Consider the following 21,782-nt stretch of genomic DNA (forward strand, 5'->3'; position numbering starts at 1 on the left):
CCAAAAGAACGCCCTGGTCATAGCAAACACCCTTTTCCAACAACACAAGAGAAGACTCTACATATGGACATCACCAGATGGTCAATACCAAAATCAGATTGATTATATTCTTTGCAGCCAAAGATAGAGAAGCTCTATACAGTCAGCAAAAACAAGACCGGGAGCTGACTGTGGCTCAGATCATGAACTCCGTATTGCCAAATTCAGACTGAAATTGAAGAAAGTAGGGAAAACCAGTAGATCATTCAGGTATGACATAAATAAAATCCCTTACGATTATTCAGTAGAAGTGAGAAATAGATTCAAGGGGTTAGCTCTAATAGAAAGAGTAGATAGATCTGTAGACTGCTTAGATCTGATAGAAGAACTATGGACAGAGGTTCGTGACATTATACAGGAGACAAGGGAGCAAGACCATCCCCAAGAAAAAGACATGCAAAAAGGCAAAATGGCTGTTTGAGGAGGCCTTACAAATAGCTGTGAAAAGATGAGAAGTGACAAGCAAAGGAGAAAAGGAAAGATATACCCATTTGAATGCAGAGTTCCAAAGAATAGCAAGGAGAGATAAGAAAACCTTCCTCAGTGATCAGTGCAAAGAAATAGAGGAAAACAATAGAATGGGAAAGACTAGAGATCTCTTCAAGAGAATTAGAGATTCCAAGGGAACATTTCATCCAAAGATGGACTCAATAAAGGACAGAAATGGTATGGGCCTAATAGAAGCAGAGGATATTAAGAAGAGGTGGCAAGAATACACAGAAGAACTGTACAGAAAAGATCTTCACAACCCGGATAATCACGATGGTGTGATCATTCACCTAGAGCCAGACATCCTGGAATGTGAGGTCAAGTGGGCCTTAGAAAGCATCACTATGAACAAAGCTAGTGGAGGTGATGGTATTCCAGTGGAGCTATTTAAAATCCTGAAAGATGATGCTGTGAAAGTGCTTCACTCAATATGCCAGCAAATTTGGAAAACTCAGCAGTGGCCACAGGACTGGAAAAGGTCAGTTTTCATTCCAGTCCCTAAGAAAGGCAATGCCAAAGAATGCTCAAACTACTGCACAGTTGCACTCATCTCACACGCTAGTAAAGTAATGCTCAAAATTCTTCAAGCCAGGCTTCAGCAATACATGAACCATGAACTTCCTGATGTTCAAGCTGGTTTCAGAAAAGGCAGAGGAACCAGAGATCAAATTGCCAACATCCACTGGATCATGGAAAAAGCAAGACATTTCCAGAAAAACATCTATTTCTGCTTTATTGACTATGCCCAAGCCTTTGACTGTGTGGATCACTACAAACCGTGGAAAATTCTGAAAGAGATAGGAATACCAGACGACCTGACCTGCCTCTTGAGACATCTGTATGCAGGTCAGGAAGCAACAGTTAGAACTGGACATGGAACAACAGACTGGTTCCAAATCAGGAAAGGAGTACATCAAGGCTGTATGTTGTCACCCTGCTTATTTAACTTATATGCAGAGTACATCATGAGAAATGCTGGGCTGGAAGAAGCACAAGCTGGAATCAAGACTGCCAGGAGAAATATCAATCACCTCAGATATGCAGATGACACCACCCTTATGGCAGAAGTGAAGAGGAACTAAAGAGCCTCTTGATGAAAGTGAAAGAGGAGAGGGGAAAAGTTGGCTTAAAACTCAACATTCAAAAAACGGCATCCGGTCCCATTGGAGACAATGAGAGACTTCATTTTTTAGGCTCCAAAATCACTGCAGATGATGACTGCAGCCGTGAAATTAAAAAATGCTTACTCCTTGGAAGCAAAGCTGTGACCACCCTAGACAGCATATTAAAAAGCAGAGACATTACTTTGCCAACAGAGGTCTTTGTAGCCAAAACTATGGTTTTTCCAGTAGTTATTTATGGATGTGAGAGTTGGACTAAAAAGAAAGCTGAGTGCCAAAGAATTGATGCTTTTGAACTGTGAAGACTCTTGAGGGTCCCTTGGACTGCAAGGAGATCGAACCAGTCAATCGTAAAGGAAATCAGTCCTGAATGTTCATTGGAAGGACTGATGCTGAAGCTGAAACTCCAATACTTTGGGCATCTGATGCGAAGATTTATTTCACTGGAGATAATCCTGATGCTGGGAACGATTGAAGGAGGAAGGAGAAGGGATGACAGAGGATGACACCACAGACTCAGTGGACATGAGTTTGAGTAAACTCTGGGAGTTGGTGATGGACAGGGAGGCCTGGCGTGCTGCAGTCCATGGTGTCACAAAGTGTCGGACACAACTGAGAGACTAAACTGAATTGAACTGATTAGAACGACGCTCAGTAGTGCTTGTTAAAAAAGGACACTGAATGTAGATACTCAGTGATGTCACATTTAGAATGTAAGACGTTCAGAAAACATTGCTGGATGACAGGAAGCTCAAGAAGTTGAAATATGTGATCCATGATCAGGATTAAAAAAACAACTAGATATAAACAGACTAGAAATTACACGTATTAGCATACAAGGATTTTAAAATAACTATTACTAATATGTTTAAAAATTACTGAAAACGAAGAGAACAGTGATTACAATGAAAGAATCAGTTATAATCCCCCTGTGAGGATTTAGCTAATAATGAACAAATAGATTTTCAAAGTTCTGTGGAAATGTAAGGGACCTAGAACAGCCAAAAGAATTTTTAAGAAAGAACAAAAGCCAGAGGACTTATACTACCTGTATTTGAAACTTAACTATAAAGCTGCAGTCATCAAGATGGTATCATCCTGACCTCAGGATAGCTTTATTACAGGTTATGGAATGGAATAGAGAGTCCATATCCAAATGGTCTGTTAAATTTCAGAGAAGTCCAAAAGTAAGTTAAAGGACAGAAGAGTGGTCTGACAAATGAAAGGAAAAGTGAAAGTCACTCAGTTGTATGTGACTCTTTGCAACCCCATGGACTATACAGGCTATGAAATTCTCCAGGCAAGAATACTGGAGTGGGTAGCCTTTCCCTTCTCCAGGGGATCTTCCCAACCCAGGGATTGAACCCAGTTCTCCTGTATTGCAGGTGGATTTTTTACCAACTGAGCCACAAAAGAAGCCCAATAATACTGGAGTGGGTAGCCTTTCCCTTCTCCAGCAGATCTTCCTGATCCAGGAATCAAATCGGCGTCCTCTGCATTGCAGGCGGATTCTTTACCGATTGAGCTATCAGGGAAGATCTGACAAATAGTACTGTAAAAAAAAAGAAGACCCTCCACTTATACTGTTATGTGCTGTGTGCTCAGGCACTTTAGTTGCTTCTGACTCTGTGACCCTATGGACTCTAGGCCACCAGGCTCCTCTGTCCATGGGATTCTTCAGGCAAGAATACTGGAGTTGGTTGCCATTTCCTCCTTCAGGGGATCTTACCAACCTGGGGACTGAACTCTCATCTGCCTGTGTCTCCTGCATTGCAGGTGGATTCTTTACCCACTGAGCCACCTGGGAAGCCTGTTTATACCATTATACCTTATTACAGAATTGATAATAAATCTGCATAAAGGTAAAACATAAATTTCTAGATTGAAGCGTAGAAATTTTTGTGACTTTGAAATAGAAAACAGTTTCTTAGGACACAAAAATAGCCTGCCTCCCATCCTCCCCACCCAAAATTACAAGTTTGACTCTGTTAAATTAAGAACTTCTCATTAGATATAGTTAAGAAAATGTAAAAAAGAAGCCACAGACTGTGAGCAAAATGTCAACAGTACGTATAAATAACAGAAGGCCTCTCCAGAATATAATAAGAATTTACGCTTAAAGTGAAAGTGACAGTCATGTCTGATTCTTTGCAACCACATGGACTATACAGTCCATGGAATTCTCCAGGCCAGGATACTGGAGTGGGTCCTTTCCCTTCTCCAGGAGATCTTCCCAACCCAGGGATTGAACCCAGGTCTTTTGCATTGCAGGCAGATTCTGTACCATCTGAGCCTCAGGGGAAGCCCAAGAACTCAATTAAAAAGAAACACATAAACCTCAATTAAAAAATGGGCAAAAGCATTAAAAAAAATAAATAAATAGAAAATGGGCAAAAGCATTTGCAAAGACACTTGACAAAAGAAGATATTAAAAAATATTTTGTATTTTGAGATAGAGAAACTCTTTAATAAGTCATGAAATCATTGACTACTAAAAATTGGTATATTTCACTATATGAAAATTAAGAGTGAAGGACACCTTACAGTGAAGACAGTTATGAACTCTGAGACTATGTTAACAATACATGACATTGACAAAGAATTGTTTCCAAAAATAGAGAAGTAGTCCTCCTGCTTAGAACAGCTAATAAACCAACCTGACCTCAAAATATGAATATTAAACAAATGTGTTTATTTATATTTGTATCTGCATATGTGTGTGTCTGTTTCAAGGCATTAGAGAAATAACAGGGCTCTGAAGAAGTGTGGGGACAGATCTTTGGGGAGAAAAAGGGCACTTAGGAAAGTGACCCTGACGCTTTGGGCTACCTTTTCTCTAGCTATATCTTCCAGTTCCTGGGTAGAAGTCTCCGGGTTCTTGAGGCTAATGATAAAAGTACTGTTTAGGGACTTTATGTTGGGATCGTGAATGAAGGAAGGGCTGCTCTCTAGAAGTAAAAGTGAATCAGAAAGTGTTCTACCTCCCCTCACAGGGGTTGGAGTTTCTCACCACATCTTCTTAATCTCTGACTGAATTAAGGTAATGGAGGATTACTAATGCACCGAGCCTCATTGCTTGCCAGAGGTGAAAATATTGATAGATCTTGAGAAAGATATCATTACTTGAAGCCTCAGATTATGTCTCTGATTTTCCATGTACATTGTCCAGCCCTGAGTTCAAAATAATCAGCATATTAACAAATGAGACAACATGGTAGAAGAGAGGGAAAAAATTATTTACCAAACGTTAGTCATTCAGGATTAAATGACCGGGTCTCTCTTGGTGGTCTAGTGGTTAAGACACTACAGGGAGGATGGTTTTGATCCCTGGTCAAAGATCCCACATGCCTCATGGTATGGCATGGCCAAAATATAAGAAATAGAAATTTAAAAAGAAAGATAAATGACAGGTGTACACCCTCAAAAAGGTTTAGCTGAGGTGTCAGACATGTTAACAACCTAAAGGTATCTGAATAATGAAATGATCAGACATAGATACAGACTTTATAGTATGTTCAAGTGCATAAAAACAAAATTAAAAATTTCAGCAGAAAATTGGAAGTGAACAGAAGATCCTAATGGAAATTCTAGAACTGAAAAATATAACAACAGAAACTAAGAATTTGATGAACTTAGACCTGGATAGTATGTCCTAAGAAGAAGAGTAAACCGCTTAGAAACAAATGGGTAGAAAATACAGAAATGAGTTTTAGAGACATAGTGAAACATCAGAAAGGTCTGAAGTATGTATAATTGATATCTCAGAAGGAGAAAGCCTGAGAGTGAAATAGAGACATGGTGGCTGAGAATTTCCCGCGTAGGACAGAGAAAATCAAACAACAAATGTAGGAGACCCTGTTGTTAGTGCAGGACAGATCTTTCATGAAGAAAGTTATGCTTTACACAGTATTAGGAAAGCCTGAAGACTGAAGATACACTCTTAAAAACAACCAGTAACAAGTCCAGTCACCTTCAAAGCAGCAGCAGTAAAAATGACAGCTCGTTTCTCATTGGAAACAGTTGAAACCAGAAGACAATGGAATGTGCTGAAACAGTAACTGCCATCCTAGAATGATGTACTGAGTGAAAATAGATAAAAGTACAATGAAGACAGTAACTAAGAGAACAAACATGGAGTTGTCAAGGGAGAAGGAAATTATAAAATGTGAGTGTAAATTTGGAATTGTGGCTTAAAATTTAAGTTGAATTCTCTATTACTGTCATTACAGTTCACTTAACATGGTGCTTTTAGATGTCAGCAAATATTTGAATCTTTAGATTCAGTAGCAGTGTTATTTCTTTAAACAAATACTTATTGAGTGTCTCCCATTTGCCTGTGAAGTGTGTGTTGCCAGCTAGCAGTATAGTAGGAAGCAAACGCAGAGATAGTTTCTTCTTTCCATAACTCATATTCTAGTGGTTGAAGTAATGGTGGTGGACTGGGCACAGAAAATAAATAACCACATGATTAACTGTGACGGACATGGGTGCATGGTTCTGTGAGGTGTAAAATGGGTGATTTAACCTTTGCTAAGTCTGAAGAAAGAAGTTGACTAGATCAGGGAAGGCAGTATCACCATGCGCAAAACACTGTGAAGGGATACAGATGATGTGTTGCAGGATTGGAAAGAAGTTCTGTTCAGCTGTAGCAGAGAGAGCTAGAGTTGGGTAGTGCTGTAAGGTCTCTCTGTGAAGTAATATGAAATGAGACAAAACTGAACAGGTAAACAGAGTCTGTAGTGTTGACTAGGTGGTACGTATAAAGGGTTTATGATTTTATTCTTAGAGTGATAGGAAGCCATTAAAATACAGGTGCAGATGGGTAATATTTTCAAAATTGTGTTTTGAAAAGATTGCAGTTTAAAGATCAGATTGAAGGTCAGCCATGGACAGAGATGGATTCCCATCACTTTCAGTGCAATACTCTAGGTAGTAAGTGATGGTGGCTTGGGCTAATGTGATGGACTAGAGGTAATGTGGGCAGATGCCCTAAGTACTTAGATGCTAAATTTGACACAGCCGGGTGATAGATTGGTAGAGGAAGATGTCAAAGTATTATAGACTACTGTAAGACTTGCTTTATGTGTATGTGTATACACACACACACACACACACACACACACACGCATGATTACATATTAAATGGTGTGTTTTGAAAATGTTTCAAAGTTAAAGAATTGTTTGAATAAATAAATCATCTATACAGTAGAATGTTACGAGACTGGAAGTGGTGTTTAGAAATTTTTAACACTGTGAGGAAATAATAATAAAATAGAAAGTGAAGTTGTTTAAAATGTATATCATTGATTATATAAATTATGATAGTGAAACATGCTAATGATCAGAAATAACTCTTTTGACATATAGACACCTCAAGAAGAACATGCTATTAATGGTCCAGAACTCCTGAGGAAAAAACGTACAACTGTAGCTGAAAAAAATACTTGTCAGCTTTATATTCAGACTGATCACCTGTTCTTTAAATATTACGGAACACGAGAAGCTGTGATTGCCCAGGTATCTATAATTTTGCTGCTATTTTAGTTTTGATATTCTCATATTGTTTCATTATACCTATATTTTCCTCTAAAAGTTAAAGTTAGTGCATATCTCATTTTGGAAAAGTAAAGAGTATGTATTTTCAGTTGTGATGTGATAAAATATGTAAGATAAGAACACAAATAACTGAAAGACCAGTTAGGATATTTCAGTGTCATTCGAAAGAGAGATTTAAGAAAATGATTCCATGAAAAAGATGCTGGCGCTGGAGCTTAGCTTTGGAAAGAGGGTTAGATTATCATTGGTGGCCTTAAAGGAGGGAAAGGTAGAAGAACCCTAACAAGAGTATTTAATCTCTATTCTGTGTTCTCATTATACTTCGCACTCTGTGTGCTCTTTGCTTAGTTGCTCAGTTGTGTCTGATTTTTTGAGACCCCATGGACTGTAGCCCACTAGGCTGCTCTGTCCATGGGGATTCTCCAGGCAAGTATACTGGAGTGGGTTGCCATGCCCTCCTCCGAGGGATCTTCCCCACCTAGGGTCAGAACCCAGGTCCTCCCACATTGCAGACAGATTCTTTACTGTCTGAGAAGCCCAGTCTATAGTTACACTATTATCTGCATTTGTATCTTTTCAACCCTTCAGTTTAGTTCAGTTCAGTCACTCAGTCGTGTCCGACTCTTTGCAACCCCATGGACTGCATGCAGCATGCCAGGCCTCCCTGTCCATCACCAACTCCCAGAGTTTACTCAAACTCACGTCCATTGAGTTGTGATGCCGTCCAACCATCTCATCCTCTATCGTCCCCTTCTCCTGCCTTCAATCTTTCCCAGCATCAGGGTCTTTTCAAATGAGTCAGCTCTTCGCACCAGGTGGCCAAAGTATTGGAGTTTCAGCTTCAACATCAGTCCTTCCAATGAACACCTAGGACTGATTTCCTTTAGGATGGACTGATTGGATCTCCTTGCAGTCCAAGGGACTCTCAAGAGTCTTCTCCAACACCACAGTTCAAAAGCATCAGTTCTTCGGTGCTCAGCTTTCTTTATAGTCCAGCTCTCACATCCATACATGACTACTGGAAAAACCCTTATTAAAGTATAAATGTTTTGGAGATACTCTTCAAAATATCCTTCATTTTGAAGGTATCCATTGAGTTTGATTAATGTGTTTTGAGTCCAGGGATTTGAGACTGAGATGGTAGAGGTGTCATTAGTACAAATGGTGAACTTGTTTTGTTGGTGGTAATGAACTTACTTTTAGACATGTTTTAAAAACCCATGTACATGATTGTCCCTTTAGTATAGAATTGGAGCATGGGAGTGGTTAGCCTTGAGCTTTCTGCCTGGAGTTTAAGGGTTTAAGAGATAGTTAAAACAAGGAAAGAGAATGAAAGGGAGAGAATGAAATCAAAAGGGAAGGAACTGGGAGATAAAATCTGTTTATAGTGAATAGGATGAGGAGGAGAAAACTATGGGCTAAAATGTAATAGTTAAAGAGGTAGGAGATAAAGTAGGATCAATCAAGGAATAAGAAAAGTTTCAAATTAAATGCATAGCCAGTATTCTCATATTTGGAGATATCAAAGAGAATGACTTCAATGTGTTAATTAACTTGATGGAAGGGATCCTTTCCCAATGTGTGTGTTTGTTAAATTGTCATGATGTACACTTTAAATATCTTATGTTTAATTTGTCGATTATACCTCAGTGAAAAAGACCCTGATGCTGGGAAAGTTTGAAGGCAGGAAGAGAAGGGGATGACAGAAGATGAGATGGTTGGATGGCATCACTGATTAAATGGACATGAGTTTGAGCAGGCTTCAGGAGATAGTGAAGGGCAGGGAAGCCTGGCATTGGATGGTTGGATGGCATCACCAACTCAATGGATATGAGTTTGAGCAATATCTGGGAGTTGATGATGGACAGGGAAGCGTGGTGTGCTGCAGTCCATGGGGTAACAAAGAGTTGGATATGCCTGAGTGACTGAGCTGCCTGACTGATCTGAATGCTGAAAAAAAGAAAGAATGATTATAAATATTAGTTGACTTAGTTATCAGAAGATTGTTGATATGCTTTAAGCGAGCTTTCAGTAAAGTTATGAGGGTGAAAACATTGTGAACAATAAGGAACTGGTTGGCAGGAACAGTTAGAGTTTCAAGAGACGTGAAAAACCAGAAATATGGTGGCTTAAGAATAAGGCAATGGCACCCCACTCCAGTACTCTTGCCTGGAAAATCCCATGGATGGAGGAGGCTGGTAGGCTACAGTCCATGGGGTCGCAAAGATTCAGACATGACTGAGTGACTTCACTTCACAAGAATAACATGGAATATTTGAGTGAAAGGGGGACACACGAAAGTTGGTCAGAAGAGGAAAATGATCCAGTAGAGAAGCAGTGTAAGATATGAAAAAGAAAAATTGATGTAAGACAATGTTCTTGAAGATTCAGTAAGGATTGGGGTTAAGAATAAAAGAAAGTTACTCCATAAGGAAGAGATACCATTTGAGGAAGATAGAAATGAATAAAGACAGAAAAGTTTGAAGGTTAAAAAAGCAGGAACTCAAGATGAACTCTCAGTAAACTAAGATATCTAATTAGTCATCTGTGGAGAAATGTTTGAACCGCCAATGTTTGGGGTGGAGAAAGAACAGAGAATTGGATAAGGGATCACTAAACCAAGCTGAGTGTAGGTAGCACAGATTTATAATGGACTTTACCAGCAGTGTTATGATGTTCTTTATCAATGTGTGGCAAACTGGGCTACTTTTTAAATTGTTAATGCTTCTACTTGGCTGTTCTGTGTTTATATAATTTCTTTGAAAATAGTTTTGAAACTATATATTCATGCATATTTTCACATAAGTGGTAGCAGGAGTGCTTTTTGTAAATGAAGATGGGAAGGTTCATGTATAGTGATTTAGAAGCCAGAGAGTTAAATTGGGAGTCAGCTAGGTAAAAAGAGGATCTTTCTGTGTCCTGTCACTCTGCTTGTCTCTCTCAATTTTAGCAAAATCTAAATGTGTATTATTTATATTTGTATTCCTTCCTTCCCTTTCTCCCCCCTCTAAAATAAATCTCTATAAATTTATAGGGACCGTCTCAGTTTTGTTTACCACTATACCTCCAGCACTTAAAACAGTGTCTTTGTTGTTATTTAGTTGCTAAGTCATCTTTGATGCTTTTTCAACCCCATGGGCTATAGCCTGCCTGGCCCCTCCATCCATGAGATTTCCCAGGCAAGAATACTGGAATGGGTTGCCATTTCCTTCTCCAGGGGATCTTCCCAGCCTAGGGACCAAATCTGTGTCTCTTGCGTTGGCAAGTGGGTTCTTTACCACTGAGTCACTAGGGAAGCCCAGTGCCTACTACATAGTAAGTAGTGGACAAAACTTACAGAATGTGTACCAGTGCAGCAGTGGAAAGACTGAGTCAGAGAATGACTGAGTGCTCTGATACTAACAGGGAGATATTCACAGAATATGTTTGAATTGAGTCTAAGGAGTAAAACCTTAGGTATAAGGCAGCAGCAAGTGAAAAGCCATGGAAGTATGACATTGTGGGATGAATTGAGGAAACAAAGTTTTATATGACTGAGGCAAGAGTGCATGTTTGGTTTTGGCCAGAGAAAAGTCTGGAGAGTCATTCAGTTTCTCTTCGCAGTTCCAGCTCACTAATCTTTTTCATCCTTTAATCTAGTATATGATATTGACATTTTAAAATTTGAATGTGGTAGAATATGAATAATTCTTGATTTGGAAAATGGAAATTCACAGTCTTTTTCACATTTCAACATTGCCCCTAAAATGTTTTTCTTTTTTTAAAAAATCAATAGATATCCAGTCATGTTAAAGCAATTGATACAATTTACCAGACAACAGACTTCTCTGGAATCCGTAACATCAGTTTCATGGTGAAACGCATAAGAGTAAGTAAGGAATTTCAATAGTTAACATTAAAAAAGAGAAACAATAAGGATCATGTTTACGAAATGAAAATGCTTGCTTTTTATTTCTTCTTTATGCGTTAAATAATTTAAATTGTATTTACTAATACAGGTTATCTTTACTCTAGGGTTGTACATGAACACAGAGGGGATACCTGGACTTATGATTTAAGAATGAAATCTATAGAGCTTTAATCTGAACTGTACAAGAAGTATGGTAGAAAGTACTGTTTCCTATTTGTCTGATTAACATACTAGTTACAAAGTGCTCTAGTAACTAGAGATTCGGTACTTGACATTTCCACCAGTTTCTGTAGATTTTCCTTATAGAGTATATTTTAGAATGTGTCCCATTTGATGCTCCAGTGGAGGGAAGGATAGATACAGTGGTTACGTAAAATTGGAAGTTGGAGAAACACTTTATTCTATTTCCTCTTGAAATTTAACAGTGTACACTAATGTATTCCACGTTCTGAGAAATCCTTTGGGAGAGAAATATTAACATCATCTGAGACTCCAAAGAATTACAGTACACATTTTGAGAAATGCTGATTCTTAGTTTTAATGTTATAAATTGTTAATAAGTAAATACTCAATTATTAACAAAATTGGACTGTTTCAAATGTTTTCTAAATATGAATTCTTTCAAAGTATATAGCTTTTAGGAATCTGAGTTTATAAGCTAGATAACCCATGTTTTAAAAGTCATCATTTTACAAAAATACTTTCCACAGAACTTCTTTATTTTTAATACAAATTTTAATGGTTTTTATTTTTTTCAAATTATGTATTTATTTATTTTTGGCCTCACCAGGCAGCTTGCAGGATCTTAGTTCCCCAGCCAGGGATTGAACCCTAGCCCTCTCAGTGAAAGCACTGAGTTTTGACCACTGGATCTCCAGGGAATTTCCCATAGACAATTCTTTATATTTCTTAAAATATGGCTGACTAGATTATAGTTTTAGTATACATGTGTAATATATTTTTTAAAATAGCTGAAAGTGGTCTTTACTTTTAAAAGTGACATGATTAAATACTACAGTGAGTCTTAAGGTGAAATATGGTTTGTAGATAGATAAAGAACCGTAATCAGTTGGTTTCATGTATTTTGAGAGTGATGTAAACATTTAAATGAGCAAATAAAAATGATAAGTTGTATAAGTATTGCTGTTTAGTAGACAGAGGAATAAAATGCAAAATAGTGAAAAATAGAGAACACCTTAAGAAGTTTTAGTAAGGTACATTTTTTTGAGTAAAATAATTTGCATTATGAAGAAACACATGTATATAAAAGGGTAATGTGGCAGTTGGTTGTTTTTCCGGCCTTTAATCAAGAGTAAAACTTTAGTTTAAAATCTCATCAGTTGAAGTTTGTGACCCATTAAATAACTTGAAATTTATATTTTGTAAGCACATATTTAAGTATTCATCATCCCATTTTTAATATAGGTAACTAAAATTTAGATGCAGTTTTATTTATAGCCATTATTATAGAAGTATCAGAATTTCATTTCTGTGTTTTGTGGGGAAAAGCAATGTAGCATGTCTCTAAGCATGAGCTACTTACAATACTTAGTATTCTTGTTTCGGGATTTTTGTGTGTGTGTTGTTATATGACCATAACTGATTGTTTTTGATTAATTGTTAATGGATAAACCAGATATTCTCATATCTGTCCTTGGGCAGTTACCCTCAAGGGGTTTCTGCCATCCTGTTTGTAAACCGCTTGATTTTACTGAAAGATGTGGATCATAAAAAGACCTGTAGTTTTTGTTTTATTGACTGTAATAGCCTTACCTTTTCACTGATATTTTCAGTAGACTGAGATTTGCCTTCTAAGCAACGTTTATTCTCATATATATTCCCTTTTATTCCCTATCAACTGTCTTATATGTAGTTCTCTTACTTGGAGAAAACCAAATTGTTCTAGGACTTCAAAAGATAGGCAGAGGTCTCTGAAAAGAAGTAATGACTCATAAATAAAAGCTTTTGTTTTGGTGAATTTTGGTATCAGAATTGATTATTTTTCACGTTGTGTAAGAAAAACCTGCCCCAAGAGTAGATAGTAGATAAAGTGTTGAAGGAAACATTCTGGAGGAACTCAGCTTGAAATAGAGAAACAAATGGGCAAAGAAAAAAAATTCTTACACAGGGAAAAAAATTGAACTTGAAGTTAGTTGGGCTTGACTCATGATTTTCTAGGCAAGTAGAATCAGGAATATGATTTGTCTGCTGAATTGACAGTCTTGGATTTAATATCCATTTTATGTTCTGCTAATTAGGTGAAATATAGGGTTTTATATCCTTTACTTATCACCGTATGTAGGAGATCAGCACTAAGGGAGACTGATCAAATGATTAAATTTGAGAAACTGTACTTCCTTATTAGAAATTTTGAAAGCAGAACTTGTTTTTTCATCCCACGTGTTCAGGAAAGGGGTGAAAATTTTCTCAGAAATGTAACATACTCAGTTTTAATTCCTCTACCTTGTCTTTCCATTTTTTTTTTTTTTGGATCAGCTATGGGGTGGAGGAAGTGGGAATAATTGTAGAAGCATTAATTTAGCCCCAGCTTTCTTGGGCCCCAAGTATATTGTCCAGCTTGGTCAAATTTTTCTAATTCTGCAGATATCCTTATGGCTACTTAAAAAAAAAAAATTGACTAAGTAGTGGATACTACTTCTACTAAAGCTCTGCTAACATTAGCTGCTTATTAAAATCATTGTTTTGTGGGTTTTAGATCAACACAACTGCTGATGAGAAGGACCCTACAAATCCATTCCGTTTTCCAAATATTGGTGTGGAGAAGTTTCTGGAGCTGAATTCTGAGCAGAATCATGATGACTACTGTTTGGCCTACGTTTTCACAGATCGAGATTTTGATGATGGTGTCCTTGGTCTGGCGTGGGTTGGAGCACCTTCAGGTAGTTTATCTAGATATGTCTTGACTTACTACTTGGAATGAAAAGCAGTTTCATGATGGATTGAGTTTTACAAAGTATAGGAGAAAGTGATGCCCGTACAGTATATTCATTTGTACAGCTCAAGTTAGGTAAAATTCATAAGCATAATGTAAATGGAAAAATAGATGAAGCAGCTTTTTATTTTGAAATGAATTACATGAGTACTAACAGGCAGATATCCTGACATTTGGTATTGTACATTCAGTGGCTGAAATAAATAATTTTATGGGGAAAAGTGGTACTTATTTCTGAAACTGAAAAGCAGAATGCTAATTGTTCCACAAAAAATGTAATTAATTAATGGGATGGGGGTAGAGGAGAGGTTCTTAGAGTCAACAAGGGAAAATTATGTTCTTGCTTTTGTTCTGCAGTGAGATAAAATGCAGAGAAATCCTGCTCGAGAACAGCAGGTGGGAAGAAAAAGAGACTACCTTTACTATCATCATTTTATTTCTAGCCTTTATTTTAACAAAAGTCAAGTATTGCCTGAAAAGAGATGAGAGCAGGCCCCAGGATCCATAGCTCCATTGGCTTGACTGCATGGACCCACGTTCTGCTGGTGTCTGCTTAGCCATGAAAGCCACTATCATTTAGAAAGCTGGAGTAGGATAATCTCCTTTCCACTGCAGTCCAATGGGGATCTGTCATTTACAGCATAATAGGTTCAGTAGCCTATTTAGAGAAATACAGATTTATTAGGTGAAAGATAAGTAGAAAGAATCTCCGACTGTTTGAATATAAATTTGCCATATAGGATTTGATCAGTAGTCTGTCATCTTCTGAGCTGTAAACAGCAGTTTCTCCTTCTGACATATCTTTTTAAAAGAATCAACTTCAACTTCATATGGGGTAGGACAGGCTCTTCTATTCTTAATTTATCCTTTGATTTTTTATGCATATTTTAACGTCTTTAGTACTATAGTTTTCCTCTTATATATTTTGCTCTTTTTTAAAAGCCTGCAGTGAATATCCTTTTTACAGGTTCCAAAGCTTTTGTTTCTGTGCCACATTTTGAAGTGTACTCAAGCCCTGCTGTCATTAAAATACATGTTTATGTCATAGGCTGCATGTATTATATAATACGGTATTTTTGGATATTTGTCCCTTAAAGTGATCTGTGCTGGTTTTGTGTTACTTGCATTGTCAGCAGATTGTATGTTTCACTCTTTCCTGTGATGATTCACATATTTTATAACTTGTATATGCTGAAATTTCTTTTTCCCTGCTTGGGAAAAAGATTAGTTGGATAATTTTATCACAATGTTTATAATCCCTTCTCCTTATTCATCAGTAGGTACTATAGAAACTCAAGGATTCATTTCGTTTTTCTTTATATATTGTGGTTAATATAGTGTTTCTTTAACTGTGCTCCATGGACTAGCAGCATCCATATTACCTGGGAACTTGTTAGGAATGTAAATTTATGGGCCTCACTCAGGTCTACTGTATCAAAAACTCCGGGTGGTGTGGAGCCCATCAGTCTTTGTCTGAAGAAGCCCTCCAGGTGATTCTGATACATTCTAAAGTTTGAAAACCAGCATATTAATATTTTTGCTCACAAAATGTCCTGGGCAAATGATTAGATGATCTCAGACTAAAAACTTCCTGCCATTTTGTATTTTCAACTCCAAACTGTTGTTCATTAAGAATGTAGTGGTTCTGTGAGAGCTTGGTCAAGTTTTTCTGAATATTCAGATATCTGTATGTCTACTTAAAAAAAAAACTAACTATATATTTAGAACAGTTTTAAATTTATACAAAAATTGAGCAAATAGTATAGAGTTTCATCTCCCCTTCCTTTCTGTTTTAGAACAGCTTACATTAGTATGATACACTTGTTACACTTAATGAACCAGTATTACATGGTGCATTATTGTTAACATTAATGATTACATTATTGTAATAATAGGTACATTATTGTTATCTAAAATCATCCCGTAGTTTATTCAGATTTCTTATTCGTCAGGTCCTTTTCCCATCCCAGGATCTTGTCCAGGATACAACCATACACTTGTCATTTCTCTTCAGTCTCCTCCTAGCTGTGATGAGTTTTCAGACTTTTCTTATTTTTTATAACCTTGACAGTTTTGAGGTGTATTGGTCAGGGGTATTGTTGGATGTCCCTCAGTCATAGTCTGTTTGATGTTTTTCTCATGATTGAACTAGGGTTTGGGGGACAGTTAGTTTTTCTGTCTAGTTTGTGGCATCTGGACCACTTAATTTATGAAGTACTGTTTATTTTTTTGAAGTGACAGTAGGTAGAGTTCTGGTTTGAGAATGCTAGGCCACATTACTTGCATTTTTGTTGTTGTTCTTCATCTGATGCCTTCTTCCTTTAATCTGTGTTAAAATCCCAACTCCAACTCTCACAAGCCTTCTTCTAGGCGCTTCTGGGGGAACAGCTAGACAGGGACGGAAGAATGGGGCCAGAGTGGGAAAGAGAAGGGGTCTTTGTTCCTTTGACACAACTTTTTCTAAAATAGGATACCTGCCCTGACAGCTTTCTTCTTCATTTCCCTTTGCCCTTAGACTACCTGAACTGAGTTTATTTGGTTTGCATTTTGTTTTTATAAGCAACTTTATATATTTGCTCTTACTGATTAATTCAGTTCCCTTGTGAGGTATAGGTGTTATTTCCTCCATTATACAGATGAGGAAAGTTGGGTTACAACCCAGTACCACAAAGAACCTAGAATCTGGACCTTTTGGCTCCACGTTTTGTGCATTTGGTAGTTATTTCACTCGGTATTATTATAATGTAACATCCTGCTTTTATCTCTCTAAGACATTTCCAAGAAGAAGTTGAAATGTTTCCTGAATCTAAGTAGAGGTGGAATCTGTTTCCTTCTTTCTTAAGAGAGAGGAGTCATGCGTGCGTGCCAAGTCGCTCAGTCGTGTCTGACTAGAATTTAGGCATCGTTTTGGGTAATTGTCGTGAGATAAAGAGAAGAGCTCTGGATTGGGAGCTAGTGTACTGGGTCCTTGTCTGTTCTGTCTCTGTAAATTCAGGTAAATCATGTTGTTTCAGCTTGTTTATTTTTCATTGTAATTTCTTCCGTCTTTGCCCTTCCTTTGTGACTTAATATTTCCGTATGCAAATCTTAGTAATGCTAGTTTTAGCCTAATTTTTTGCAATAGTATTTTATAGCTGATCTGTTCAGCTGGTGGTCTCTTGCTTTTCTTAACCTTTTTCATTTTTATTTGACCTCATTAATTTCTATTGTATTATTTAGCTTAATCTCATTTAATTCTGCAGCTGTTTCACTATTCAAATATAGAGTAGTGAAAAGAATTTTGTTGTGATACTGTTGTGTTAATTTTCACTGGATAGTTACTCAAATGACTAGCTGTAGTCCTCTTCATTGACTCAGTTAAGGTGGAAAAAACAATGAGAGTTGAAACATTCCAATAATGTTTCAGTCTTTTTTTATGTTACTTTTTATTTGTTTTCTTAAAATTTCTTATTGTGGTTGGGTTCTGCCTTCAGTTTCCTTTTAGTGAGAAAAACAGTTCCTCCTGCCCTAAGTCCGTAATAAATAGAACAGCTCATAAACTGGGCTAACTTGGAGGCTTCCATGTGAAATCATACAGGACTTAGAAAGGAGTGCTAGAAAGGGAGGAGTCTGGTCTCCAAAACAAAGTTAGTCTTGAATAAGAAACTGGAAATATTAAACTTCTCTGTTTATAAGCAAAGTTTTGTGATAAGCAGGTAGCAGCCTTTTATTTAGAGACTGAAATGTCAGTTCCTTTCAAGGTAAATTCTTTATATTAGATAGCCCTTTTTTGTACTTAATTTGCTACACCCTTCTAACATGATTTTTGAGGGGGTCTTTCTTTTATTAAGGCATATTCTACTCATCTGTTACCCACCTTACTGTTACCAGTTAACCCAGTGAACACAGTCTCAGTTTGCCAGGTCACTGAAGGCCAACTGTGAAGTTCATCTGCAGAGCCAGTCCTGAACCATTGAGTATTTCTCTCACCATTTATGAAGAACATTTTGGGGGACATTTCATTTGGTAGAGCTCTTCTTTTCTGTTTTTCTTGTTTAGAACCTGTCTGGCAGTATACTAATTTCTGCTTCAGAATTACTGCTCAGATTAATGTTGAATGGTCAGCATGCTACTATTGTTGTAGATGTTTAGGGCTGCTCACACCAAAACTGTATTTATGGATTCTTTCAGGGTATTAAATTTACCCTTGTAAGTTTTATAATTTTTTTCTTTTGGGGAATTGTTTTAACAAGTTTAGGACCGATATTCTGTGACTAGCCCTCAGACTATCTTGTAGATAGAAAAATGTTTCTGTTTCTTTGTTGGTCTTTGAGTTACCCATCCATCATTGTTATTCATAATTTGTATTTTTCAGTGATCACTGTATGTAGTAAACTTTTAAATTTACAGTGTAAAGCAATTACTGAACTTGAGTTATGACTTAGCTGTAGGTATTTATAACATTAATTGAGTTTCTGGCATATCAAAAATTGTTGCAGTATTTAAAAAGTTAAATCACAACTAATAAAGTTAGACATAGTATTGTATTTTTTTCTGTATAACTGAATTATTCTAACATATGCTGTTAGTCTGTAAAAATAGCAAACTAAGACTGTATTTCAGAAGACTACACTCAAATTTATGCATTATCTTTCCTTAAATTAGATAGACCTTAAAAATATAGGAAGTGCATTATTGGAGTTTTTAATGTGTACTGTTACTTTTTTTTTGACTGATAAAGATTTGCAGTGTGGAACCTTCTATGCTTAATTCAAGTCTGACAGTACAGCACTGGACCAATTTGCATATGATACATCTTCGATAAGGCAGGATATTAATTTGCTACTTATTTAAAACTGTAATATAGAGACTGTAATTATTATATACAGAATGCTTATTTATATCTTTTTTAGTTTCTAGAATAGTGATATAGTCCTTGGGACTCCAAAAGTAGATTAAGAGAATATATTAAATATTTGTAAGTCATTTGCTGTTATCTTTCTATTCAGTTTTCTGTGTAGAAAACATAGTAAATATTAAATATAAAGGTTCTCAATCCTTTGCCTTTTAAAATCTGCATATATGACTTAGTCTTTCAGTTTAGTTTTCTGTGAAAGCACATTATCATTTCAGTTTCTCGAATTGTGTCGTAATAGTCATTAAATTTATGATATGTTTTCCTGTACTTTCTAATATTAAAAGGAACAAGGCAACAGTTGTAGCCTCTTGCTATTCTTGCATTTTTTTTTTTGAACTTTTTATTTTGTATTTAGGTATAACCGATTAACAATGTTGTGATAGTTTCAGGTGGACAGAGAAGGGACTCAGCTGTACGTATACATATATCCATTCTCTCCCAAACCCCCTTCCCATCCAGGCTGCCACATTGAGGCTTCTTATTGGTTATCCATTTTAAATATAGCATATCTTGCACATCTTTTTTGAATTGCTTTCCTATTATATACTTTATCAGAGGTTATAAATGTTAGGCTTTTAAAAATGTAATTTGGTTGTAGCTGTGTTTGTAGAAAGTTAATTTGAAATAATTAGATCATTTATCAGAATATCCTAATCCATTTGATTGTATTTTAATGAAAAAATGCAAATAATCTCTTAAAATGTGAATGTAAACCAAAGTACTTCTCCCTGAAAGTCTTTAGTAGTTATTTAAAATACTGTGATTGTCTTGGTGCAGTGTATATAAAAACAAGGATTTTCTAATTTGCTGATGTTCTTTTTTTTAATTTCTAAAATTAACTGCATTTAGATGTGAAAACACTTTCATGTTGGTATTAAGCTCTGAAGTTTAGGAACTGTAAATGAACAGATGAACTACAAAATGGTTTCGTATGTATCATACAAGTGAAAAATGAAGACTAAAATTTGAAAATATCTTCAAGACATGTTGGAAAATCATAATTGAGTTTTTTGAACCTATTTTGGAAAAAAATTCAAACTTGCCAAAAAGTTGCAAGAATAGTGTAGTGAACTCCTGATAAATTAATCAGTTAACATGTTACCACATTTGCTTTTTCTCCCTTCCCACTTTCTGTCCTTCATTCCTTTTTTCTCTTACCCACTTGACATTTTTTGAGTGTTATTGAGATATAATTGACAAATAAAATTGTAAGATATTTAAAGTGTACAATGTGATTTGATATTTGTATGCATTGTTAATGCATGATTCCCCCCACCGAGTTTAATACATCCGTCACCCCACATATTTACATTTGTGTGTGTGTGTGTGTGAATGTTTAACTTCTCTTCTCTTAGCAAATTTAATTTATATAATACCATGTTTTCAGCTATAGTCATCATGTGTCACACATTAGATCCTCGGACTTGATTCATCTTACAACTTGAAGTTTGTACCTCTGTCAGCCTATTTCTTCCACATCCTAGCCACCACTACTTTTTCCTTTTTAAGGAGTATATAGTGCGTTGTCTTTTAGGACATGAATCACATACTCCTGTCCATCACTGTTATTATTTGTAGAAGTGACTTTCTTAGCATCTCCTTGAGCATAGTTTGTCAGCTTTCATTTAACTTAAATACAAGTTTTCTTCTTGAAAAATGAAAAAGACCCAGTGTAAATGTTGAAATATTTAAGTTTAACAGAATCTTAAATATTTGTTTAGCTAAATTAAGAGGAGTAAAAATTTGGAGACATTTTGGTTATGAAGAGGAACGTTTTATAAGGGGTTTGTATTCAATCCTGAGAATTTATTTGTGCCATTAAAACTTATTTGAATGACTTTCTAATCGTGGACCAAAGAAACTTTTTAGAACTTGACATATGTATGTACCAAATTTGGACTCAAAATACATATAAAATGTTTCAAATTAATATGGCATATATTAGAGAATTATTTGGCGGGGGGAAGATGCTAATTTTAGCCATTTTTTGTTTTGACTTAGGAAGCTCTGGAGGAATATGTGAAAAAAGTAAGCTCTATTCAGATGGTAAGAAGAAGTCTTTAAACACTGGAATTATTACTGTTCAGAACTATGGGTCTCATGTACCCCCCAAAGTCTCTCACATTACGTTTGCTCATGAAGTTGGACATAACTTTGGATCTCCAGTAAGTATTGCCTAATTATTAGGTTTTTTTTTAGGTTGCTGGTCTTTCATGTTGTGTAATTTTTGTTGATACTGTTTACAGTGAAAACAAGTCCACGAGAATGCTTAGTTTTTATATGTCAAAACACAGTAATGTACTTGACCATAGTCCTGAAAAGGAGGAAAATAGAATGCTTGTAATTAAAATAAGAGAATAAGCACAACAGTGCCAGAATTATATGAAGGCAGGAATTTTGTCTCTTTCATTCACTCCTGACCTTGAAACAGTGCCTGGTACAAGATTCATTCAAATATTTATTGAGTGAGAATCACTTTTCATTGTTTAAAGTTTCCATTGTTTGAATGTTAGCAAATTGTGGATTTTTTGCTTGGTTTCTATTAAAGCATTATTGGGGTTTACTAGATTTGTCTTTTTCTACTTAGACTGTTATTTTAAAATCTTTCAGTATTAAAACTTGATAACATGCGTAAAAGTAGAGAAAAATAGTACAACAATCTTATGCTCATCATACAGGACAGAGGTCAACAAACATTTTCTGTAAAGGCTCTACTAATAAACTAGGTTTGTGGGGCAACATTTGGTCTCTGTTGCATATTTTTCTTTATTTTGTTATTGTTTACGATCTTTTAAACTTGGAAAAACCATTCTTAAC

At 36.2% G+C, this 21,782-nt stretch overlaps 1 protein-coding gene across 1 annotated transcript in view; it reads left to right on the top strand.

Annotated features, from left to right (window-relative positions):
• Positions 1-21,782, top strand: part of ADAM10 (ADAM metallopeptidase domain 10) — a 76,564-nt gene that overhangs the window by 26,898 nt on the left and 27,884 nt on the right. Inside the window, exons 4-7 of the mRNA XM_052646640.1 lie at positions 7,017-7,166; positions 10,981-11,073; positions 13,832-14,015; positions 20,967-21,130. Coding sequence (XP_052502600.1) covers positions 7,017-7,166; positions 10,981-11,073; positions 13,832-14,015; positions 20,967-21,130 — 591 coding nt within the window. The remainder of the gene's footprint in view (positions 1-7,016; positions 7,167-10,980; positions 11,074-13,831; positions 14,016-20,966; positions 21,131-21,782) is intronic.

The sequence above is a fragment of the Budorcas taxicolor genome, chromosome 10 (assembly GCF_023091745.1).
Source record: "Budorcas taxicolor isolate Tak-1 chromosome 10, Takin1.1, whole genome shotgun sequence".
In the NCBI taxonomy this organism is placed as follows: domain Eukaryota; kingdom Metazoa; phylum Chordata; class Mammalia; order Artiodactyla; family Bovidae; genus Budorcas; species Budorcas taxicolor.